The sequence below is a fragment of the Rosa rugosa genome, chromosome 4, assembly GCF_958449725.1.
Source record: "Rosa rugosa chromosome 4, drRosRugo1.1, whole genome shotgun sequence".
In the NCBI taxonomy this organism is placed as follows: domain Eukaryota; kingdom Viridiplantae; phylum Streptophyta; class Magnoliopsida; order Rosales; family Rosaceae; genus Rosa; species Rosa rugosa.
This window is the reverse complement of record NC_084823.1, coordinates 44,402,288-44,427,822: the sequence shown is the minus strand read 5'-3', so window position 1 is coordinate 44,427,822 and position 25,535 is coordinate 44,402,288. Positions and strand designations below refer to the sequence as shown.

The following is a 25,535-nucleotide window of genomic DNA, read 5'->3' as shown; positions in this document are numbered from 1 at the left end:
TATGTTTTCCAGAGTAGAGACTACAATTCTTTAAATATAGTGTGGAAGTTGAACTGATGACCAAATTAAAATACCGCTGACCCTAATTAATGGTGTATTTAAACTTTCAGAAAATTATTTTGCACTTTGAAGTTTGAACACTATAACTCTGGATCGGAGTGGACACCGAATAAATGAATAATGTTCTGAAATGTCAGTAACAGTTCAAACTAAATATCGAGACTACTTACTCCACACTCTCAGCTAGCTAGAGTTCGACTCTTGTCTTGTAATTAAATCTACACCGAAACTGATGTAGCTAGGTTATACTTAAAGACATATACATATTTAGAATAATGTAAGTGCATATATCAATTTTGAGTCAACAAAACTCCAACAGTCAAAAATATACGTGCATATATAATTAAAGACATATACATATTTAGAATAATGTAAGTACTATGTACTTGTACAGGTTCAATCTTACGATAACTAATTCTGAGCGATAGAGAAACTATGACGACCCCACTGTTTCCTCTTCCTCCGGTACTGTTCCATCTTCAGAATGAGATGCAGTCTCCGAAACCAAACTGACAAGAAAATCAAAGATATCAGTGGCCACGACGGCAGAGGCCACATCGTCTTTGTGCAGCGTCCTCCTCTTCCCTTGCAGCGTGGTCGCCCAAGACCTCCGTGTGAGCTCCTCTATGAACAGCTCACACGCCTTTGAGAACACAATCGGAGCCTCCCCGGATATCATCTTCACGTCCTCGCCGGACTTCTTCATGATCTTCTTGATCCTCGCAAGCGGCAACGAGTGTGGTCCGGTTCTCCCCGCTATGCCTCCACACATCATAAAACCCGAGTACTTTCCTGCTTGCCTCATTTCTTCGAACTCCAAGACTAGAGGTAAAGGTAATTGATCGCTTTCGACGAACTTTTACGTTGTTCTTTCGGTTTAAGTGATGTGTGAAGGGAATGACTGAATGAACTTATGTGATATGGAAGTTCCAGTTATATAGGGCTATGTAGTACATAATGAAGGGGACGAGGAAGCCGGCAGGTGAGGTCAGGCCAGCCTGCTTAAGCCGGCTAATTAAATCTAATTAGATTAACAAGTGCTGGGTTAAATTTTTAATGATAATATATGACTTTCATTAAACATTTGGTATGCCTTCTATTATTCAAAGCATATATAATGATGAAACATAAAATGGTCAATGTGTGTACGTCACTATAAAAAGGCATGCAAAGGCCTCCACAGTAACTAGGGCAACAAAGATCCTTGCCGACAAAGTTCCCATTTTGGCAAGGAAAAAAATTATGCGCATATATTCAAATAGATCATGGTTCATTGGGGTTTTATCACTTTATGTTTGGCTTAAAATTTTTAATGATTAAATGTTTTGGTTTTCAGAATATTGCCTCCAGATTGTAGCTAGGTACATTCATCATTGGGGTCTGTTGAGATATGGTCTATATTAAACTAGTAGCTAGTAAACAAATAAGCCCAATTTTATTTGGTTGTGTTTGAAGCCTTAATTGGAATAGTGTTCGGTTAGGATTTGGTCTAGTTTCATTGGTTAAAGAACTGTGGACTGGGTTTGGAGTATAGGTAGGTTTTGGTGAGATATGGTCTATGTTTATTTGTTAAATATACAATACAATAGGCTTCAGTTTTAATAGATAGCGTATTCATATTGCACTGATATAATTTAAAAAACAATACAAGGTATAAAACCTAGTTTTAATTGATTGCGTAGAGATATTCTTATTGCAATGATATGATTCACAAGCAACGTCCGAAACAATCAAGGACCTTGGATTATAGTCACAACATCACTCAAGCTAAACCATTTTTTCCGTTCAAAAGATCCAAAAAGAGAGAGCGGCTCCTTCCATGGCCGGTTATTCTCTAGGGTTTTCTGATATGGATTTGCTCAACAATGCGGGTTGTCGCTCTTTGAGTCCAAATTATTTTCAAGAACCGTCTCCTCAAACAGTCACCGTGGTGTCGCGCCTAGCTTGCCATTGGAGCGAAGGAGGATCATGAATTGGATTTAGGAAAAGGATATGCTCTGAAATTGCTCACCTCCGAGCTAGCCTAGCTTGCAATCCAATTATATAAATATAAGCTACCAATAATGTGAAATCTGCAGTATATCTTAAACTCCGCACTTTCTTTTTCCCTTGTGAGTACAGTTTCACTAAAACTTGCAGTTATATATGTAGTATCGACTCTTGTTCTCTACACATATTTTTCCTTGAATCATTTTACAAACTTAAAAGTGTAACAAATATCTGTATATAAGGGGAGTAGGATTCTTAAAGAAATATCTTACTTCAAAATCCACGTACCTTTACAGCTCTATTTCAGGAGAAAAATATCAAGATTGTAAATATATTTAGGGTTTTGCCATTTTTTTTTTTTACATTTTCACCGTCTTTATTTGGACTTAATTTTGGCTACTCTATATGATAAAATTAGAAACAAATTAAAATCCTCAAAAAGAGTATTACACAGCTTAGATTAATTGTCACATGATTACCCCTATATATCTATCTGCAAGCTATAACACAATGTCCACGGCTCTTGATACTATCTTTTTTTGTGGTTGAGCTTAATTTTAGGTTCATACAATTTGAAATAAAAGATTTTAGATTTTTCTTGTCACCGGCGTACTTAATTTTTTTTTTCCCGAGTTCTTTTCTTGATTACCTTCCTCTCCTAGATCACAGGAAGAACGTACGAAGAACAAGGAGCGAAACTAATATCAATCAATTAGTTTCTCATTCGTTGTTTCTGTGATCTAATTAAATTAATTCACTAAACTTAATTAAGGCAGGTGACAAACACATTGAGGTGCAGTGGAGTTTTACCTTCATATGCATGTATATATAGAATTCTTTAAGAGAAGACTGCTGCAGAGCTACCTATAAATCTGGCTGGCAAGAAGCCATGGCTCAAGCCCCTTCTGCTCCTCCAATGCCTCCAGCGATGGGTGGTTCCCATCGTGGTTCTCATCATGGTTCTCATCATGGGGTACATCATGCTGCTCCTGCAAAGCCTCGAAGTAAAATACCTCTCTCTCTCGCTCGCTCTTTCTCTCTCTCTCTTCACTTATTTTTCATGCATGCATGCTGAATTAATTAACGATTAAAGGTTAATTTTATTTAATATGCTTGATTTTTATAGTTCACTTCTTATGCATTTTTAATTTCATTATGTATATTCGTGAGTAGAGTGATATTTGTGATGAAATAAGAAATACATAAGAACTACGTACGTTTATGATGCACTGGGTTTTCCCATAGGAATATTTAAGATGTGGAACCCTCATGTTCTGTGTTTAAATATTGGGTTGGTTAGACACTGGTTGGAATTGCTTCGTTTTAAAAAAAATCAGTTTTTTATTTATAATTTTAGATTTTATTGTGTTTAGTAAATAAATAAAATCAACTTTAATTGAAAATTATAGGTAGTAGGCAGCAGATTTTAGAAGCAACCCAAAGGTTTTTTTAGAAGCTGCTTTAAAAGTATTATTTACCAAACACAAAATTGTCTTAATTCAAAGCTGATTATTCTCATAACACAGCAGCAACAGTTTTTTTCTTTTCTTTTAAATCACAGCAATCCTAAACTAGTTCTTAGTGTTATTTATTGAACTATAAATGTGGCAAGGAAGAGGCTGCAATGCCTTGTTGGCCATCCGGACCCCTAGCGGATTAATCTTTGGGCCTAAAAAGCTTATGAGACACCGCAAACAATCCAAAAAGAATGTGTACAAATATATATATATATATATATATATATATAAACCTTAGTAATGTAGGATGCAAATGTTATAGGGACAGATTTGGATGTAATTTTGCCCCTAATACTTTTATAGTGGCGAAACTTGGGCAGTGATTGGTGTAGTGGCATGATGAAATATACAGTTAGGTCTCCATGCATTTGAGTACTAAAATTCTTCTAAGGATGTGAGTTTTTTTGTTGTTTGTGCAGAGGATGCAGGTGTAGCGAAAGGTAATTGTTGGGCACTATCTTGAATTAATTTTTTTATTAACAGAAAGATATTGTTCTGGCAAACTAATACTTAATCTTGTAATTGCAGCTTTGTCAACGAATAATGTGGGTTTAATCAAAGCATGGGAAGATAGCGAGAAGGCAAAAGTGGAAAACAAGTAAGAGTCAATCAAATTGTTATGCTAATCCACTGCACGACATTTTTCCAAATCTTCATAGTGAATAGTAAAAGCATAAATAAGTAAAGCGCGTTATAGAGTCGGGTAAACCGTGTTAATTAATATTAGCATGATTTATATTGTTACTACAGTTACTACAGTTGGTATGTTCAATAATCGATTACTATTACTAACCGTACATGAAATTTATATTGAAAGGGCAAATAAAAAGTTATCTAATGTTGGAACGTGGGAGCGCAGCAAGCAAGCATGTATTGAAGCGCAGCAAAGGAAGTATGAGGTAATTTGTTAATTTTAAATAAATGATGTTCAGAATGCGTCTTGATATGAACACATAATATATTACCACATACTTATCTTGATGAGAATTGCTAATTTGCTATGGTGTTTGTAGCATCAATTACTCTTTTTCATTTTTTCTCATGAGTCATGAGGTCTTTTCATTCATGTGCGATTTACTCCGTCCCCATTGTGGATGGGGATCGGAGCTCTACTGTCTCTAGAATAAGGACGTCCTTAGCAACAATTTTAATTACCAGAAGGGCGAACGAACTTAGATCAACCACCACACTTTCACCCAACTTGAAATTCACTTCAACTTACCAATCATTTTAATAGCTTTTTTAGTGACAAGCCACTGCTACTAGGCTTGGACTCGTCATGAGATTTTAATTAATTTGGTTCTTGATAATAATACATATATCTAGTGTTTGTTTTTTAATCGAAAATCTATTGTTTGGCCAGGAGAAACTAGAAAAGAAGAAGGCATTGTACTTTGAGAAGATGCAAAACAAAATAGCTGAACTCCATAAGGAAGCAGAAGAGAAGAGGATGATGGTTGAAGTTGCAAAAAATGAAGAACGTCAAAAGGTAGAGGAGATGGCTGAGAAATACCGTGCAGCTGGCCATACACCAAAGAATAAGATGTTACCATGTTTTCATTCTTGAAAATTTTAGATTTATAAAATCAATTTTCTTCGGTCACTAGTGCATTTGTAGTACAGAACATTTTTTTTTTTTGAAAGATGTAGTACAGAACATTTTGTAATGCTGGAGTTGGCATGTTGCTATACATAATTAAATTTTTTTTTTGTTCAACATCTAGATATACATATCTAAATGTATAAGACATTTGAATGATTCTTATGAGTCCTCGAAAACACCTGAACTTCGTATTGTGTATCTCAATTTTCACATATACAAAAAAGTGTTGAATAATATAGTCGGACACAAAGGAGCATGACTTAGAAATAAAGAAACTAGAAAACCAGTATCACCAGTTTCGCACCCAAAATGTTTAGATTATTTCAACTTGCTTAGAATTACATAATCACGAAAAATTGGAGAAACCATGCCCTTGTGATGTGTGTGTGTGTGTGTGTGAGAGAGAGAGAGAGAGAGAGAGAGAGAATTTATGAGTTATGAACTTATGACTATTTTTGTTTTGTTTTTATATTCATTTTGCTTGCCAGCATCCACATACCTCATATACCATAGGATCATTAGGATGATAATATAGCTAGGCATGTTTTATCTTTATCTTTTTGACAAATATAGCTCGGAATGTTGTGCTTACAATGTGACTCATATCTATGCTAAATAGAGAGAACAGTTTCTATATCCATTAATAGCTTTCAAAACGACGTAGTTTTACATGCAATTAAAAATTAATTATCTTTTGTCGTTAATTCAAACCCTAAATTGTAAAACACGCACTTTTTTTACTTTCACCAATTATACTTTACTGATGCCCTTCAACTGATCTATTTCCATGTTGTGATCAAAAGTTTTTATTTCTCAACAAACTCTTCTTTTCTGATCTATTGCCATGCAAAAAAAAATTTATCTACCTACATCATAATTCATAACTCACATTATGGTAAGTTTTCACTAAATTAATTGAGAAACAAACGTATAGATTTACTTATCTATTATTTGAAAGTTTCCAACAATTGTGAGGTTAGCAGACAAAGAATACATCTATCTAGTGAGCTTTGTGGAATATCAACATTTGATCTAAATATAGTAAATCATCTATTTATGAAACACCTAAAGCTTATATGGATCCCATCTGTGAAAGACTAATTCAAGCAAAATATCTGCCTTTTGAGTGTAAAGCCTATAATTAGAACAATTAATTATATCTGTATCTGCTCCAAAAGAAGTGGAATTTTCTTCACGTGTCCTCCATTCACCCGGCAAGTCGCCATCTCCACTCATTGATCCATTGGATTTTAGACCTTCAATCTACCTTTGGCAATTACGTACAAGTAAAAGGTGATAGGTGAAACAACACGCAAATAATCGAGCTCGTTCAATCTCGAAAAGCATTTAGCAGAGATTGAACTTGCGCGGTTTCTTGCTGAACGCTCAACATTCTTGTTGCTTTGATTCCTTATTTTCTTTCCCTATCGAATAAGAATCACTTTGTTTTGTTAATCTCTTGATTGGAATATCTGTGACAAGAAGAAAAATGTCGTTCATTGGAACCCAGCAGAAATGCAAGGCTTGTGATAAGACTGTTCATTTCATTGAACAAGTATCTGCAGATGGTGTTCCCTATCACAAAACCTGCTTTAAATGTAGTCACTGCAATGGACAATTGTCGGTAGGTTATTTATATACGTCACATTTTATGTATTCTCTGCTTCATTTCCATGGTTTCTTTGATATGTCACGTCGTCAATATCAAGTCATCAATCTGGTTTTGGATTGATAGTCTCAAAACTTAACATGTTAAATTTACGGTCATCATATATACTCCAAATTAGAGGTTAAAGATTTTAGGACCAGAGATCGATATTGATTTCAAAATTCAAATTCTGTTGTTAATTTGAATTGGTCCTTTACATAATGAAAGAATTGTTTTAGGTCATTGATATAGGTAGATAAGTTAGACAATTTTAGTTTGATTGGAATATGAGGCAGATGTTTGTACGTGTTGTGGTTATAGATGAGCAGCTACTCCGCCATGGAGGGAGTTCTATACTGCAAGCCTCATTTCGAGCAACTCTACAAGGATAGCGCTAGTAAGAAAATTCCAAGTAAGTTTTCTCTAATGATGTAGGAACTTTTGTTATCTTTTTTGGGGGTAATTTTCCCAGCTGGTTGAGCTAAATATTGATGAATTGTTTCATGGTGGTTCATCAGGTGGGAAACCAAACGAAGTGCTGGTACACATCTTATCCTTTTAATTCAATATCATCTGCATCGTATACCTATTTAGATTATATATCGGTCCAACTAAATTACGTACATTAATTTTTCTCTTATATGTACACAGACTAAGACCCCTAGCAAATTGTCCTTTATGTTCTCTGGGACTCAAGACAAATGTGCCGTCTGTACCAAAACTGTTTATCCATTAGAGAAGGTTTGAGTCCTAACTACATCTTCTTGAACTCTAAATCAGATATTCTGTATTGTGCAATGTGAATCACTATATAGAAGATTTTCAACTTCTCCACCTATTGATAATTGGTTATTGGGCGGATGCTGTAAGTAATTTAACGAGTACATGAGATTTTATATTGGAGGAGAGACTCATCAACTGATTCAATACTGTGAAATTTTTCAAACAGGTTACGTTGGAAGGAACGTTTTACCACAAGAACTGCTTTAGGTGTAATCATGGGGGTTGCGCCCTCTCACCCTCAAACTGTGCTGCTCTAGATGGCATTCTATACTGCAAGCACCACTTTTCCCAGTTGTTCAAGGAGAAGGGCAGCTACAACCACCTCACCAAGACTGCTTCTCTGAGGAAAAATGTAGCTCCAGTACCCGAGCCAAAAACCGAGGCAGCTGAGGGAGAAGAACCAAAGGCAGACGCAGGCGTGGAAGCAGGTGAAGCAGAGGCCGCAGCACAGGAGTCACAAGATGCAGACCAGACGCAAGAGCAATAGTGAGAACAACGCCCCATCTGAACCCAAAGTAGCTAGCATCACCACGTCGATTGTTCAAGGCTTTGGGAGATACATATGAGTTTTTTGACATGTTCCATTTTCCCTTATCGGAATTAAATTGTTGTCGAGTTGAGTACAGAAATTCAAGGGGTTCTATATATTGCTCGTTTCCATCAAATGCTAGCTGAAGAAAACCAGAAATCCTGGTTTCCTAAATGAGCGTTTGAAACAATTATATTTCCCTGAAAATGTGGAAAACCAACTACATCGTTTACATTACAACAAAACTACAACAGTGAGTTACAATCTCACTGCTATTTGGTGAACGTGCAAATAGATTACACCCGGCTCCAGCGCTACAGTCCCAACTATTTATATATAAAGGGGCAAAAATCTTTGCAAACGAAAATTTGTCGGGAAAAACCTCCCATAATTTTTTTTTTTTAAATACACCTCTGTTCACGAACATTTCATACCAAACATAGCATTCCATAAAAAATTAAAATAAAAAAAGACACATCTATGCCAAAGAAAAAGGTCGTCGGTAAGTCGGTATCAACTTCACATAAAAGAAATAAAATGTAAAGGACATAGCTTTTGCAACAAATATTTCATAGGCTCAAGCCTCCTATAAGATATATATATATATATATATATATATATATATACACACGCTGACAAATGTTTCGCCTTGCTAGCTAGCCACAAAATATAAAAATAGATGCACATTTTTCGATGGAATTTCTTTTTTTTTGAATAATATCATGTTGATATATTAATAATTCTCAGACCAGAAATGACCATTACATATCCTCCCTCTACCATTTCTGAGTAGATAAAGAGTTTGTGGTGACACCACAGCGATACATAGATTAGGTCTGATCATTTGATGGTACCCATGCTCACTTATTCAAATAAAGCCTATAAACTATGTTACCAAAGACAAGTAAATAGGCAAAGTTCAAATGGAAATAAAATTAAATTTTCTCCTTGCCCTTAACACTAGGGCTTGGAGGTTTGCTAGGGCAGATGACACTCGACACATCTTCAACAGTCACTTTCTTACTCTTGGAGGGGTTTTTGTTCTTCGACCCCAGAGGCCTTCCTTTCTTCTTCTTGATCGGCTGCATGTTTTCTTGTTTGATAACTCATTCCTTAGGAATCAGGATTCCCCCTGGAGCCTCAATCAATTCAAGAGACTTGGCAGAGAATTTGGTGTGGAATTCCGGCAACTTCAGCTTCTTTTGGAGCATGGATGGACTTGTAGCCTGGCTACTCTCTCCAAAAGGAGTTTTCAGTTTCTATGGGGATGTGAATGGTGAGGATGGACACCCTCTCTTGACTGCAGCTTGGTCTGTTTCAGCAGGAGGTAAGGTTAACACAGTATTTGCCTCTTCAGGCCTCACATCCTCATTCCTTATAACAATGGGACGTCTAGGTTTGTGTGCAGGTGGAGCACCAACCAGATTTCGTGCGATAGATGGCAGTATGGGGGCTTGAACTCCATGAAAATGAAAGGTTCCATTTTGAAAGCGGAGATCAAAGAGGCCTGAAAAATGAAATGCCAGAGAAGTCCCAATTGTAACCTGTGCTTCAGTGTTATTCTGCAGCTTCGGTGTAGCCCCTAGAGGGCATTCATCCTGTTCATGGATAATCAAATTGCAGTCCCTGCACTTTCCTTGTAAATTCTCAAATAAATATGTTATCTCCTTCACCACACCAGGGATCAGTTTCAACATACGTTTCAGAAAGAAGGGTTAAGATATAGCATGCGCTACATGAACCCTAATCAGGCCTTTGTGATCAAATAGCTTCTTATCAAAGTCCAGATACTTGCTTGCAATCGAAGCCGGCCACATTCATAATAGTTTTCCTATCCTCTAGGGCAGGCGGAATATCTAAAATCTTAACCCAGAAGAAGAGATGATTCATGGGAACCTCAAGCAGATTTGCAAGCCCATCATAATGTTGCAGCAATATATACAAGAGATCAGCTAAAGTACCATGGCCCTCCACGGATAACCTTGTTTCGGTCTCTCTTCAGATCAAAAGTAAACACAAACCGGCCTTGCCCGCTGGCTTGCACTTTGAAGCCTCCATCAAGGACCCAAATCCGTCGGAAATGGTGTTGAAGGTCCACAACTTCATATTTCTTCTTCATCAAGGGTTTGGCTAGAAGAAAAGCTTGAGAGTTTGATCTGTTGCCTACATCATTTAGGTGGGAGATGTCGACAATATCAGAGCCTGCCAGAGCGAGCGAAGCAGGAAAGCTTGCAGTAACATCCTCGATGGATGCCATGCTTACGGTGAGGGGAGGTTGGGATGCCGTGAAGAGAAGGCTAGGGTTTGGAATATGGGAGCGGCTACAAGGAGCAGCTAGGGTTTTTTTCGATGGAATTTCTTCGGTAAGTGTCTCCCATAAAAAAAATAAAAAAGGAATGCATTTTGACCAAAAAATTCAAAATTTAAAAAGAAAAGAAAAAAAGAGAAATACAATGGATGGACTTTTGTCATCTAGGGTGCGACTCCACCGCTTTGCCTAGTAGAGCGACGTATTGCTCTTGGATTCGGCTTCTCTGCTATAACAAGAAGTGCTAGGATCTGCTTGAACTTTAGTACCAAGCTGACACGTCATTTAAAATCAATCCAAGGGCCAGCAGTTAAAGTCTCCAAAACACAAACCTTAGACCACACATGGCATATCAATCTCTCTCTCTCTCTCTCTCTCAACCTCCATGGCTTCTATAACATAACAACACAAGTACAAGTCCAATTCCGGCTCCAACTCATTTAGCCATCTCTATGTCGTAATTAAACGACAAAAGACGACCGAGATTGTCAGTCTCAAGGATCCAATGTAATATATTTGAGGAAACCAATTGTAAACGTCCAATCTACTGCAATCATGGTTTTGCTTGAAGTTAAGTGGCTTCAAATCCCAGATATATCTTGTATGGACAAAGAATGCTGATAGACCACTAGTAATATGAGATGTTCACCTCACTCACATTGAGATAGACCATTAGAGAAGAGGAAACACACACAGAGAAGTGGAGGGTCCTTTGTTGCCCAAAACTAATCGTTTGGGGTTTCCCACATCAAATGCAGCCCAGATAATTTTGAAATCTGCCTGAAAAGAATAAAAATAAAACCCATTATCAAAATAGAGTTTCTATTTCGTTTCACAAAACAGAAACCATGGATCCAAACTAGAGTTTTCTTTGATTCGAGTCATGAAAGCCAAAATATTTGCAATTAATTTCAAAAGAAAAGAGTAATCTTTACAAAAGTAAAAGTGATAGCTAGAGACATATTTGAGTTGATGATGCCATCTCTGATATATATGAGCAAGTGGCTGCAAGCCTGCATCTGGAATCGGAAAAGAGAAAACCAGAAAAGAGAGCAAAGAGAATTGGGTTGTCTATGGCTGATTTGGTGTGGCGGTATAAAATTCGGGTTTTGGAGTTTTTTTAATTGTAGTCCATTGGATCGCTTATAAATGACGTGTCAGCTTGGTATTAAAGTCCAAGCAGATCCTCGCACTGCTTGTTATAGCAGAGAAGCCGAATCCGAGAAAGAAATAGATCTAAAGCAGAAAAAGAAAAGAGAAGAAAAAAAGGGAAAGTTTTATTTGTTAGTAATTTGACCAAAATATCCTTGAGATAATACATATTTACGAGATTTTAACGGATTAAATGGACGGAAATAGACACAATGACTAAAGTGATAGACGATTTCTAAGTTGAGTGACTAAAGTGATATTTTCAAAAGTTGAGTGACTAAAGTGTTGATCAAGTCATAGTTTAGTGACATCATGATATTTACCCTTTAATTTTCTATTATTGAGTTTTGAGTGTTCTATTGTTGACTAGACCATGAGTGAGCATAACATCCACATGTACGTGCCCAATGACGTCATCTCATTTCAGTTGTCTATAGGGTCCACATTTTTGTATTTATTGCTAATCCGTTTTGGTTTAGATGCCTAAATATTTTCACTCCCTCACTCTTGCAGCAACAATCCTGATGTAAATCCTATAACTTGAAATATTAGTTAGAGCAAGTTCACCTGTTGGGTCACCGGGTCAGTTACTATTTATTATTTTTTAGTGTTTATTTCCACCCTTTAAGTCACTAGCACAATTTCCACCTGGGTCACCGGGTCAGTGACCCAGGTCAATTTGCAGGTCACGAAAGTGACCCAGAGGTCACCAGGTCAGTTTGGAAACTATTCCCGTGACCTAGAGGGTGAAAATAAACATAACAAGCAGTGAATAGTAAGTGACTTAGTGACTCAACGGGTGGACTTGCTCTTACAACTTAGAATGAGTTATGAATTTTTGGAAATATAGACCTCTAAATAGAATTTTGGGTACACATCATCATCTCATTACCAGGAAAGGAAAATAGTTTATCGCAGAATTAAGGCCCAACATATTAGTAGGCCTTGAGCCTAAGAACTGTGGTCTCGGAGCCTATAAATTTACTCGAGTAGTAATTAGTAAAGAGTAAAACCCACCACTAGGGTCAAAACTTTTCTCCACCGGACAAAATGATACCAAACTTTCAAAAGTGATCAAAATGATACCTAAATTTTTAAAAGTGATCAAAATGATACCTAAATTTTAAAAAACAAATCAACTTGATACCCAACTTTCAAAAGTGATCAAAATGATATCTAAAGTTTTAAAAACAAATCAATTTGATACCTCGGTTTAATTTTTTGTAACTTTTTGTTAAAATTGATCACGTGTGGTGTAGTATTTTATGGGGTTATAATAATATTTTACACAAAAAACTATTTTTCAATTATTTTTTATTTTACTCTGTTAATTCTCTTCTTCTTCTTCTTCTATCTCTGCCTCTCTCTCTCTTCCCATTTTTCTTTGTTTCTTTAGAAGTTGGGAAACATCCGAACTTTATTTGTTTCTACGATCGATGGTAGAATTGAAATTGAATGGAGGATTTTTTTTTTTTAATTCTATACAAGAAGAAGATTGGGTTATAGATGATTGATGGCCCTCTGATCACAAATCACTTCAATTTTTGTGCTTGATTTTGCATTTGATTTAACAAAGAAATTAAAAAAAAAGGACTAAATACTAATTACTACGTAGTTTGGGTCCAAAATCAATTCAGTCCCTAAACTTCTAATTTCATCAAGAACACCCCTGCACTTTCAATTTTGATCTAATAGGTCCAATTTGTTAGTCTTCCGACAAATAATCCAACTACAACTTGAACCACTAACAAAATATTAATGAATTGGACCTATTAGATCAAAATTGAAAGTACAGGGGTGTTTTTGATGAAATTAGAAGTCCAGAGACTGAATAGGTAAAACCACAGAGTAGTAACCAGTATTTAGCCCTAAAAAAAATAAACTGAGATATCAAATTGATTTGTTTTTAAAACTTTAGGTATCATTTTGATCACTTTTGAAAGTTGGGTATCAAGTTGATTTGTTTTTAAAAATTTAGGTATCATTTTGATCACTTTTAAAAATTTAGGTATCATTTTGATCACTTTTAAAAGTTTAGTATCATTTTGTCCGGTGGAGAAAAGTTTTGACCCTAGTGGTTGGTTTTACTCATTAGTAAATGGTAAATACAAGTTCCACAAGTGTGGTTCATCTTCGTTCTCACAGAAATGCCACGTCGCTCTCCGGCGGATAAAACTTCTGGAGCTCTCACTCTATCTTTCACAGAGCTCAAAACCCTTTCACACCCCACCACTCCATTAACGCTCCCTGAGTTCTACATTCTGATGAGCCTACCTCTTCCTTTATCTCTCAACAGATGGACGGTTTCTCTCTCACCCTTACCACCAACACCCCTTTCCTTACTACCCGGACTCGTTTTCCTTCACTTTCAAGAATATCAAACCCAGTTTTCCCTCCAAAAAATACCAAGTTCATTGCTTGCAGCTCCAAAGATGAGCCCAAGCTCGACCCTTTGGACCAAATGGAGCTCAAGTTCGGTCGCATGATCGGTGAAGACCCAAAACTTACACTTGCCAAGGTCCCATTTTTCTCTTTTTTTTTTTTCTCTGTATATATGTATGCTTGAATTTGCTTAGTCTTATTTGTATGTAATTTTTGTTGCTGAGAATTTTGTTAATTTGGATTGTAGATATTGGGTAGGAAAGCAAACCCAGAAGCTAGTTATATGGAAATTGAGAAAAGCTTTTACAAGAACAAGGGTAAGATAGTTGAGATAAAGGAGGTGCCTTTTGGTGTGCCCAAGAATGCTCAGGCATCTAAATCCTTGGAGGGTGTGGATATGGTTAGACCTGTGCCAAAGAAAGTTCAGTCATCTCCCTTGGATGGTTTGAACTTGGTTAGGCCAGTGCCGAAAAAAGGAGTTAAGTTTGAAGTTGATGATAAGCCAACAAGGTCTGAGGTTAAGAAATTGAGTAGTCCTGTTGCACCCAAGGCTGGGGAGGGTAGTAAAGGTAGTGTTCCTAATGTTATTTTGAGAAAGCCGAGTTTGTTTAGTGAGGATGATGTTGAAGATACGCGGCCGAGGCTGAGGATTAAACCGAATTTGTCGTTGAAGATGAGGATTGAGCAACCCAAGGAGCAGTTTAGTGATATGACATTGTTGAGAAAGCCCGAGCCGGTGAGTGTTGATGAAAGTAGAGAAAAGGAACAAGAGCAGTCACCTAGTAATGTAGATAGAAAGGCCATTGGTGATATGACATTGTTGAGAAAACCCGAGGCAGAGAGTGTTAATGGAAGTAGTGAAAATAAACTAGAGCAATCTAGCAGTGTAGATAGGAGTGTTATTGGTGACGCAGAAATGGAGATGTGGAGTGAAGAAGTCAATAATAAAGGTAGTGGTTTCACTCTATTGGAAAAGCCCAAAGCATTGAGTATCAAAAAAAAGATTGAAAGGGATAATGAGGAATCTGAGCAAGAAGAATCTAGTGTTATTGATGATACTGAAAATAATGGCTGCAAGGATTTGTCTGAAGTTGCTGCAACGAGCAATCCAAGACGACCCAGTCTCGAAGAATCCAGGGATGGTTTACATACAAAGATTCCCTGTCAAACAGATGATTACCCTATAGGTACCACTCTATGTTACATTGTCGAATTCATTCAGCTAGAACTTTCAAATTGATACTGTGCTTGGAATTTTAAGGATTACAGCCACATAAGCAGAGCACTATGGGGTCCAGTAAGGAGGTTATTGCTGAGGATGAAATGTCTAGTAGAAGTTCACCTGTTTCTAATGTTGAATTTTCTGTAGATGCTGCTCTACAAGGAAAACCAAAACGGTACGCAGAGTCAGTCTTGAAATTTGTTTCTCCCCCCACAGTTAAGTTGTTGCTTTGGTTTGATTAACTGGTTATTTTCTTATAGGTTGGACAAGCCTGTGAAAGAAGCGTCTGTGAATGCAGAAACCATTGCTTTTGAGCTTGAGAATCCCATTTCTACATCTGCCAGTGTACTAACTCACATTTAAACTAGTTATTTCTGCATTTGAATCCTTTGCTGGTACGAAGCTTTATACTCTACAAAATTGTAGGGACATGAAGATGCCGATTGGATTGCAGCTGAAGAATTGGTTAAGACCGGAGATAGGGGAGATGTAGAACTTATAAGTGCTAGCACCAGAGGTTTTGTTGTAAGTAAACTTTAGATATAGTGATTTTTTATGTGATTTTTTCCTTTATTAGTTTTTAAGATCGTTCCATTTTCCTTCTCTGAAATTTGATTTGACCCTTATTTCAGGTATCTTTTCGCTCATTAGTAGGATTTCTGCCATACCGTAATCTGGCTTTCAAGTGGAAATTCTTAGCTTTTGAGTCATGGTTAAGACGAAAGGGTTTAGATCCATCCTTGTACAGGCGAAATCTTGGAATTATTGGAAGCTATGATGTCACAAACAAGATTAATCCAAGCCTAGAAAATGATGATATAGTTATTAAAAATGAGGGAGAAGTTACACCGGATATGAAACTGGAAGAACTTCTTGGGATATATGACCAAGAAAAAATCAAATTCTTGTCATCATTTGTTGGCCAGGTTTGGAGAAGTGATGGAAGCTATATAATTGATTGTTTTAACTAGAGACTTGAACATCATTATATTTTGTGCTTTTTAATGATTTTGAGAAACTTAACTTTGCAGAAAGTCAAAGTAAATGTGGTATTGGCCAACAAAAAATCTGGGAAACTTGTATTTTCAGTGAGGCCAAAAGAGAAGGAAGAGTCAGTTGAGAGAAAAAGAAGTCTCATGGTGAGAAGCTACATCCAATTTGTGATGTTTCTTTGTTGTTCTTTGTCCTTTTCAGCATTTCAACTATATTCTTTATATTACTACATTTTGTTGACAACTATTTCTGTTTCTAAATTAAGAGTTTTCTTTATGTTTAATATATACATGAGTGGAAAAAGATGGGACCTTTTGATAGTGTCTATTCGAATATGCAACGATAAGTTTTACTTTCCTAGTTGGAACTTGGAAATGAGATTGGTATTTAGTATTCAATTAAAATGTTTTGTTGAGTATATATACATGTTTATATATATCATAGATTATTTTTTAATGGGAAACAAAAGCCATTATCCTAAATTTGGAGTTGTTATTTTATCAAATATATTTATAAGTTGGTGTAAAAAAGTATATTTTATGTAGGTGGTTCTCAAATAACCAAAAGGCGATCTTATCCTTTGCAATATTAAGTTTATGAATGTCATGTTCTTTCTCAGCTTATTTGTGTACTAAAAGAGTATGCAGTCTTCAATCTCTTACGCCCATTTTTCTGGCAGGCAAAACTTCAAGTCGGCGATGTCGTGAAATGCTGCATCAAGAAAATTACTTATTTTGGTGTTTTTGTTGAGGTAACTAAAAGATTTTCCACTCACTTTGTTGGAAGTGGAAACAAACTGTACTCAAGTGTTTCGATATCGCAGTTTGGTTCCGCGATGAGGGTTCTGCATGGGTAATAAACTTGTTCAAAAGAAGTTGTTGATAAATTGACATTTTTGGTATCATGTCTTTTGGGCTCCATGCTTTTTGGATGATTTCATTAGCGTAGATGCCCTCAACATGGAGCCAAGACTGGGGGACCTAATTTTCAAGAACCTTTACCAATCAAATTGAGCCTAACATCTTGTGAAACTGATTTAGGTCGAAGGAGTGCCTGCACTAATCCATCAGACAGAAATATCTTGGGATGCCACTGTGGATCCTTCTTCTTACTTTAAAGTTGGTCAGGTAATTTGCTCAATGGTCAAACTGTAGCAAATGTACTTTTGTTTATTCAGGTCTATGTTGCTCAAATTTGAGACTAGTCCGGTAATTAAGGCATGAATAACATAAATCTTGGTTGGATAAAAGCTGTCTTATTTCTTCAATTCTTCTGTGCCTTCTCTTGGTTGAACTTGGTCTTTGCTTTAGGTTCTATCCAATTTTTCTGGGTTACTTTTTTCTCTGAATCTGGATTTACACATAAAGTGATAAAGAAACTCTTTCTAATCTCAGATTGTTGAGGCAAAAGTTTACCAACTGGATTTTGCACTTGAACGCATCTTCTTGTCATTGAAGGAGATTATGGTAATGTATATCTACCTTTAGTTACTCGGATTTATTTGGATCAAGGAGATGTGCATTTACAAAGAAAGTCTGTTGTATTTTTGGCAGCCAGATCCGTTGATGGAGACCTTGGAGTCGGTGGTTGGTGATAATAAGACCCTGGACGGGAGATTAAAAGCAGCACAAGCAGATACTGAGGTTATTGCTTTTACATGTTTTTTGGGAACTACTAGTCTGGTTAAATGATCATGGTTCTGTACTGCACAGAACATACTTGTGACACATATAGCATCATCCTTACTTATGAACAATAGAAAAGTTGCTTAGCAAATTAAATCAGAGAACAAAGAAGCATTAATGCTGATAAATTGGGTGGTTTTGGGGTTTTGCAGCTGAAAGGGTTTCAAAACCATTATTGGCAAAAGAAAATTTATTTGGACGTAACATCCCATAAAATGTTTATATATTCCATTTCTCTTACCTGCAGTAGTTTAGTGGCGACATGATTTAGTACAGAGTACTATTGACTGTTGCCTTTGCATTTCTACTTTGTAATTTCACTCATCATATGTAAACTATACAGAGGAAACCTGTATCATCCATATGGAAACTATCTGGTAACTAACTAGTGTATACATGAGTTTGCCATTTATCCACATTATCTGATTCCAAAATCTTGACAGTGGGATGATGTAGAATCTCTTATTAAAGAGCTGGAACAGACTGAAGGAATCCAGTCTGTATCAAAAGGTCGTTTTTTCTTGAGCCCAGGATTAGCTCCAACATTTCAGGTATGAGGAGTTTGTTTAATAGATAGCACATATTGATATTTATCTACATGGTCTAGGTGTTGTTTTTTGTTTCTCTCTATAACACCCGTTTTTACCATATTTCCAATACTAACCTAGACCTTACTTACTAGACAAACAAAATGCTTGTCTTTGGCCTCAACCTGCTTATAAGAAAAACTGGTTTAGCTTATATTAGCCTAGGTTTTTGTCCACTGATTCTTCAATATAGATAAAATCTTTTGTCAAACTCAAGTATCTGCTTCTAATCACTTTTTTCAATGCAGGTTTATATGGCATCCATGTTTGAGAATCAGTACAAGTTACTTGCTCGGTCTGAAAATAAAGTTCAGGAGGTAAGTTAGTAGGCTTTACTAATTTCAGTGACTAAATCCAACAGTAATAGATCTCAGACTTTTAATAAATTCATAGCTTAATCAACAAAAGATCTGAATTTAATCTAATAAAGGTATATCTTTGAAGTCTTAACCACATGATTCCTGCCTTCCTACTCATCAAGCTCAAATTTATTTGGAACAGCATATTGAGGACTTGAATAGAGAACTCGTGCACTAGAATGTCATGCATTATTGTTGTTCTAACACATTATGTTTTACCTTCTACAATTCGTTTTCCTTTAAAACCATAACCAATCATCTCGTTTTGAAGATATTTAAAGCACTTCTCAGCACTGTACTATAGTAAAGAATCAATTATTGATTACATCACTTCTGGCAGGTAATAGTTCAAACATCACTGGACAAAGAAGAGATGAAATCTGTGATTCTAAGATGTACCAGCAGGGTAGGCTAGTCCTTTCTTCTTTTCTAGCTCGTAAACTTGAAGAATGCATGTTCTTGACAAGAATCGCGAGAAGTTTTTGTAAATGTAGGAAAAGAAAATCTTTCTAGATGGTGAGGATCAGAATTGTTATATCCTTTGGTTTGTATAGACAAGGCTCTGTAAATCCTCCAAGCTGTATGAAAAATCACAACCATACAGGTAGATCATAACACTATACGTATCACTGAAGTTAATGTTGTTAATCTGTTCAATTTTTGTCATTAGATCATAATGTTATGCAACAACAATTATTAACCTGAAACATCATTTCACTTGCTTAGGCCCTATATGCTACCCAGTTGCTGCAACCTGCAAATATCTGAGATGCTAACCCTGTTAGGTAAATTAGTATAGTATTAACGTTAACACCGCTAAACAGTTTCTTTCAGTAGTTATGGAGTTAATAACTTCTCATATTTAGCAACCATCGTATTCCTTTCCGCAAATCAAGCTCAGTTTGTATAAAAGGAAATGGTAAAAGTCAGATCTTTAACCGTTATTGTCGGGACATAAAGTGCAAAATATTTAAATTAAGGGAAATTATTCTATACGCAACAATTCCCTGTCTTAAAAGATGACACCCAAAAGGCAAAAGTATAGAGCCAAAGACAGAACAATCTAATCTCTGAAGAGCTCAGCTAACTCTTGACATAGATTCGCATACGCAAATGTTATGTCCCATTTCTTACTGACGCCTGTGGTAGAAGTAGAACTTGTTACCTTGACAAACTTCAACGTCGTACTTTCTCAACTTTGACCCAGAATCAATGCCTCCTTACCGTTAAGTGGTTATCGTGTCGTGTCTGCTGCTTCAATCCATGGGTCATGAACCACGTGCCTTGCGGTTTTCTACTGACCAAAATACCCTTTGGCCCCTTCCTTCTCTTCTCTCTTAATTGCTTCCAAAACTTGAAGTGAAAGTGTCACATACTCCAGCTCAGAAGCAACTCAGCCTCCTCTTTCTTTAACGCAAATGAATGATGAATGAATGAGAGTCCTTTAACCCCTGAAACTCTGATATTTCTTAACTGCTTCTTCTTCTTGTGTGGCTTATATAAAGAGAAGTAGAAATGGGTATGGGAACAAGCACCTTTGTTATCAGATGGATCAACTTTCTCACCATGGTATGCTTTGCACTTTTGCTTAATCCCACTTATATTGTTTGTCATTGGGGAAAGATGGTTTCTTTTTGTTAACTCCAGTTTGTGGCTATGTTCTCATTTAAAGCAAGCTATCTGTTAAATGATTAAGTAGGTTGGTTAGCTAGCATTGCTGTTTTTTTCTGGGCTATAATGCTCAATGCCTATTTTGGAGGCTCTTAAGTTTGATCCCCCTGTTGTTCTTTAGCTAAAGATTGGGGAAAGATAGGTGCTTTTTTGTTAACTCCATTTGCTCCGTTTAAGGCCAGTTATCTCCTAAATGACTAAATGGGTTGGTTAGGATTCTTGTTTTTCTCTGGGTTGTAATGCTCAATGCCTGTTCTGGAGGCTCTTAAGTTACTTTGTTGATGTCCGCTACTGGGTTTTTTTTGTTACCCTTGATTTTGATTGTGAAATATTCTAAAGATTTCTTCTCTCTTTCGAAATCTGCCCAATTCATGAATTTTTTTCCATGGATCGGTAAGTTTTCCTACTTAGTCCTTTGTTTTTAACTGCTGCATTCAGATTTTTGTAGAAACTCTGTTTAAATTGATATCTTAGTTAGCCAAGTAATGAGTTGAAACCAAATTGATAGGTGCTATACATGGACAAAGAATGAAACTTGATGAATTTTTGTTCTGGTGCTGCCATGGTGTTGTGTTTACACTATCTTGTTATATCCACCATGCAGCTTTTAGCAATTGCTGTGGTAGTCTTCGGAGTATGGATGAGCACTCATCATGATGGCTGTCGGAAATCCCTCACCCTCCCTGTTTTAGCCATTGGTGCTGTCATTTTCTTAGTGTAAGCTTTGCTTTGTCCATTACCTGAAGTTTGATGAATTCTTGTATTTTCAATCTGAAACATTGTATTAATCTAAATAACTGGACATGCACTTGTGTTCTTTGATTGTTAGATCTATAATTGGGTTCTTGGGCGCGCTGAAAAGAAGTTCCATACTGTTATGGATTGTATCCTTACTAGAATGTGGTTTCATGTATTTGTGAGATTCTTTTTCGATCTTTCTCGTTGGTTCCTTCACTTTCATGTGCAGTATTTGATTCTCCTGTGCTTCATATTGGTGGGAATCCTGGTGTTCACAGTATTAGCGTAAGTAACAGCATGCCGAAGCTCAATGTTGTATGGAACTCAAGTTGTACTATCATGTTGCATCTCTATTATCTGATTTTTCTGCATCACGGGAACGGGCAAGTCTTTGAAAGATGTACATAAGACGTGTGTCATGCTTTGCTGCAATTTGACATGTTGATGATGAATTTCTGAATTTTAGTTGCAGTTGTTGTTTACATAACTTCCTTTTCAAATTGTACGCCTCGAGGAGGAGCATAAGATTCTTGCATGTACAATCCTTGTATGGCTTGAGATGTTTTTGACCAAATGGTGTCATAAATATTAGAACATCACACATAGGCTTGCCTCCCATGATTTGAAATGAAACTAGCACATTATTGGTTTCCACAAGTTGGCTTACACCAACTCAATATCTGCTCCTCAATAGCTTATATCATTCTCTCTTTTTAAATATCAGCAGGACTACTCACTTTTACTTGTTGTAATCACTTGTAGGTTCATTGTCACAAATAATGGTTCTGGTCATAGCGTCGCTGACCTGAGGTAACTTTTCATGCATGCATGTTTTTATCATGGCATCATTCATTCATTCATTCTTCTGCTCCTTCATCTACTTTTTGGACATAATGCTGATTTGTAGTGTATACTCCTGAACATTGCATCTTAGCAGTCTTATTTGATGTAGAAGCACAAAACTGAGACCAATTTCATTTTGTCAGAAGAATGCATTTTATTTCTTAATCCTTTTTTCTTGTTCCGGTTGTCTTATGTGCGATGAGCTAGAATTGTTATGCTGCTTGCAATTAATATACTCTTGTCTGGTCAGGTTCAAGGAGTATCAACTTCAGGATTACAGTTCATGGTTTCTAAAAGAAGTGAGTTACTTTTGCTATTAGCAGTGTAAAATAGTGATATGGAGTGTCACCGTCAACTTTGTCATGCATTTGTTGATATTAGTTATTCATCTTGTTTTAGTTGAACAATACCCATAACTGGAAGCACTTAAAGGGGTGTCTTGTGAAATCAGATGATTGCAATAACCTATCAAAGAAGTATAAGGTTCACATCTGAACTTGTTTTGATAACTCATTTCTCTCCTATGACATCAAATATCATTTTCCTTCTTTTCCTTTTTCTCTGGACTTTGATTGGATGTTTCACTTGTTGGATGCAGACTCTCAAGAAATTCAAATTGGCAAAGCTGACCCCTATTGAAGCTGGTTGCTGTCGGCCACCGTCTGAGTAGGTGCCGAACTTGGATTTTTACTGTTGCTTCTTTTGTTCTTCCATGCATTTCTTTCTCCTCATCCTCCTGAGGTTTTTCTGTTTTGCAACGACATGCCAAATTAGAATTGACCCATTTTTGTTGGGATAACATAATTATTATCTAATACGGTCCTTGAGTAATTCTCCAATATTAAGGTTCTTAAATAAGGCCTTGAATAATTAAAAGATTCTGACCATTATATTAGATATGGACGACTGAAGTATTGAGATGCATCCCAGTTGTCCATTTACGATCTAATAAACAAGAAACAACTCCTTATCTGAAGACCCTTTTAGAGAATTCTCTAATACAGTTATGTTGGCTTTCTGTTGGTTTACATATTTGTGTTGATGTTATATATTTGTCGGTTAGGAGTGAGAAAGCAAATCCCCAAAACCTAACGAGTGATTCTTTTCACCAGTAATTTTATGTGTAACTCATAGCAGTTTAATTAGTTTATATGCAGTTTATTTAAGACTACTGAAACTCCATATTACTGATATTACCAATTATTCCCATTCACCTTCACTCCTAGATGCGGTTATCCTGCTGTTAATGCCTCATACTATGATTTGAGCTTTCATCCAGTTAGTTCAAACAAGGACTGCAAACTTTACAGAAATGCTCGGGACACCAAGTGCTATAATTGTGATTCCTGCAAGTAAAAATTCGTCTCTATCTCATATCTTTTTGTTTCTTATGTTATTCTCTGTGTACCTCTGTATAATATTTCTTATTGCCATTTACGACAATGTTCAAGGGCTGGAGTTGCACAATACATGAAAACTGAGTGGAGAGTGGTTGCAATTTTCAATGTTGCTCTATTTGTTGTTTTGGTAAGGCATTCTCTCTCATCTGCTCAATATAATCGTTGAATTCTCTTCACTCAGTAACAAAGGCTAAAATATTTAAAAGTACTGAAATGACTTTTGTGAAGTTGTTAACAAAAGCGGACTTTTGCGATGTGATGTGCTGAAGAGAATTAATATCCTTTCAATTATACTGTGTTTCTTGTTGAGAACGCTTCAATAACTTCTACCTCATTTTATTCTCAATTAAATCCTGCAATGCTTGATGTCTTGACATTAATTTTTGTTCTGCAATGCCAGTCTCTGATATACTTTGTGGGCTGTTGTGCGAGACGAAATGCTGCAAGAGACCGTTCTAAAACTTAAAAAGAGGAGAGCTACTTTCAGAAGCCCTCTTACTCTCCTAGGGAAGAAATAGTATCCCAGAAGTCTGAAGATCCATTGGTGCAAGCTGTCAGTGAATTTTTCCTTTTTCCCTTTTCATTTAACGATGAAATGTTCAGTAATGCAATGGGTCAGACTTTCTGGCTAGAGGTTCTCTATGCCTAAAGTTCTTGTAAACATGTTCTATGATTCTATTGTAACGAATTATAAAATTTCTTCATTTTTTTAGCTTTCAGGATCAAACATTATTGTCTATAGCTTTCAGGATCAAACATTATTGTCTATCACGTCCTTAGTATCAACTCATAAGCAAAACTGAATACGTGTTGTAAATAGTTATGGCTAAATCATGTAAATAGATGTAGAGTGATATGTGCTTTTCACTATATATTAGTGATTGATAGAATTGTGTATATGAGTAATTGATGTTGCTATTAAACGTTGCCTTTTTGTATACACCATGTACTCCTATATAAACCTCCTCATGGTGAGATGAATATACACATTCCATCTCTATGTGTCCAAACTCTCTTTCTGAAACACTTTTGCTTTCATTTTACAACACGTTATCAACACGAAAAGTTCTAGGATTCAGATTGCAGGTTGCTAAGAGAAGAGGCGAATAACTCCTGAGTTGCGGATAAGAGGTGGTTCATCATTCAATCAAGAGAAGAGGCGAATAACTCCTGACTCCTGAGTTGCGGAGAAGAGGCGGTTCACCCAATTGGTCTTGGAAACGACTACGATGGTAGTCCGGACATTGGTAATGCGCACCAATCTCCTTATATTCACATGGGGTGATGCAATATCGCATGCAGCTATGCTAATTGGTCTACGACCTACCGCCACTCAATGTATCTCTGTGTTACAGCTAGTGACTGAGTACACGTATTTCGTACTTACGCACATTTGAGTGAGCCATTTATGTGCCAATTGCGCCGCCACAGCGCACTATGATAGGTCCTTACAGATGAATGGGCAACTCAGTTGGATTTGAGACTCCAACCATCGTCCGCCACTTAATACCCTTGTAAGGCGATCTCATTACCGCTAGATTTGTGGATTGTCACTTTGATGAGACAGTCTTCCCGTCGTTAGGGGGAGATAAGAACATGAATGTTCAGCAGGAACGACAGGAATTGTCGTGGGCTGTCTCCACTATGTCTCATTTCGATCCCTGTTAAAGTGACGAGATCACACATATCTGCTGCAAATATGCCTGCAAGGAAGGACGTCCCAACGAGAGGACGTAGCGCCACCCTACACGGAAGTAGGCATGGCGCCAACGCCAAAAAGAGTGGCACTCTGACGTTACAAGCCATGGACCCAGCTAGGATGCGTAAGAGGCCCGTGGATTCGAAGGATACTTTGGCACATTTCGATCCTTTGATCATCAAGACTCAAAATCCGTCTCATGAGAATCTTCCGGGTTATGGTTATCGTTGGGGGACGCCTCAACGTCAGAACCTATTCCTAAGAATATAGAGCTCTTTGAAAATTACACTAGTGTACATGAGACGTGGGATAGAAACTTCATCATAATTGATGATGTAGTTGTGCATTTCGTTGCGCATGAGTTTGT

General features: G+C 36.7%; 5 protein-coding genes across 10 annotated transcripts; 4 read left to right on the top strand and 1 right to left on the bottom strand.

Annotated features, from left to right (window-relative positions):
* Positions 1-493: 493 nt before the first annotated feature.
* On the bottom strand, positions 494-865 carry LOC133744882 (nuclear transcription factor Y subunit C-9-like). Its single transcript, XM_062172910.1, has one exon. It carries the CDS (start codon positions 863-865, stop codon positions 494-496), a length of 372 nt encoding a protein of 123 aa, XP_062028894.1.
* Positions 866-2,664: 1,799 nt separating this feature from the next.
* Positions 2,665-5,315, top strand: LOC133707039 (remorin 1.4-like). Of its 2 annotated transcripts, XM_062132584.1 has the most exons (5): positions 2,666-3,053; positions 3,986-4,006; positions 4,095-4,164; positions 4,384-4,465; positions 4,930-5,308. In XM_062132584.1, the coding sequence occupies exons 1-5, from the start codon at positions 2,939-2,941 to the stop codon at positions 5,131-5,133; spliced, it is 492 nt and encodes a 163-aa protein (XP_061988568.1). In that variant the 5' UTR covers positions 2,666-2,938; the 3' UTR covers positions 5,134-5,308. The 2 variants fall into 2 exon arrangements, with proteins under 2 accessions (XP_061988569.1, XP_061988568.1); XM_062132585.1 differs by lacking the exon at positions 3,986-4,006 and having other exon boundaries at positions 2,665-3,053; positions 4,930-5,315.
* Positions 5,316-6,449: 1,134 nt separating this feature from the next.
* Positions 6,450-8,245, top strand: LOC133742024 (LIM domain-containing protein WLIM2b-like). Its single transcript, XM_062169719.1, has 5 exons — positions 6,450-6,793; positions 7,139-7,229; positions 7,336-7,358; positions 7,469-7,558; positions 7,767-8,245. Exons 1-5 carry the CDS (start codon positions 6,659-6,661, stop codon positions 8,085-8,087), a joined length of 660 nt encoding a protein of 219 aa, XP_062025703.1. The 5' UTR covers positions 6,450-6,658; the 3' UTR covers positions 8,088-8,245.
* Positions 8,246-13,734: 5,489 nt separating this feature from the next.
* On the top strand, positions 13,735-19,486 carry LOC133742981 (uncharacterized). Of its 2 annotated transcripts, XM_062170717.1 has the most exons (14): positions 13,736-14,107; positions 14,219-15,158; positions 15,233-15,368; positions 15,454-15,538; positions 15,620-15,718; positions 15,826-16,119; positions 16,225-16,332; positions 16,866-16,937; positions 17,227-17,313; positions 17,581-17,652; positions 17,740-17,829; positions 18,315-18,422; positions 18,707-18,775; positions 19,158-19,486. In XM_062170717.1, exons 1-14 carry the CDS (start codon positions 13,886-13,888, stop codon positions 19,230-19,232), a joined length of 2,457 nt encoding a protein of 818 aa, XP_062026701.1. In that variant the 5' UTR covers positions 13,736-13,885; the 3' UTR covers positions 19,233-19,486. The 2 variants fall into 2 exon arrangements, 1 of the variants encoding a protein (XP_062026701.1); XR_009862849.1 differs by lacking the exons at positions 17,740-17,829; positions 18,315-18,422; positions 18,707-18,775; positions 19,158-19,486 and having other exon boundaries at positions 13,735-14,107; positions 16,866-17,038.
* Positions 19,487-20,061: 575 nt separating this feature from the next.
* Positions 20,062-24,204, top strand: LOC133742982 (tetraspanin-10). 4 transcript variants are annotated; one of them, XM_062170718.1, is made up of 11 exons: positions 20,084-20,386; positions 20,997-21,205; positions 21,318-21,372; positions 21,456-21,511; positions 21,989-22,036; positions 22,320-22,368; positions 22,469-22,552; positions 22,668-22,735; positions 23,296-23,421; positions 23,521-23,596; positions 23,870-24,204. In XM_062170718.1, exons 2-11 carry the CDS (start codon positions 21,027-21,029, stop codon positions 23,933-23,935), a joined length of 807 nt encoding a protein of 268 aa, XP_062026702.1. In that variant the 5' UTR covers positions 20,084-20,386; positions 20,997-21,026; the 3' UTR covers positions 23,936-24,204. The 4 variants fall into 4 exon arrangements, with proteins under 4 accessions (XP_062026704.1, XP_062026705.1, XP_062026702.1 ...); XM_062170719.1 differs by having other exon boundaries at positions 20,094-20,386; positions 21,093-21,205; XM_062170720.1 differs by lacking the exons at positions 21,318-21,372; positions 21,456-21,511 and having other exon boundaries at positions 20,062-20,386.
* The last annotated feature ends 1,331 nt before the right edge of the window (positions 24,205-25,535 follow it).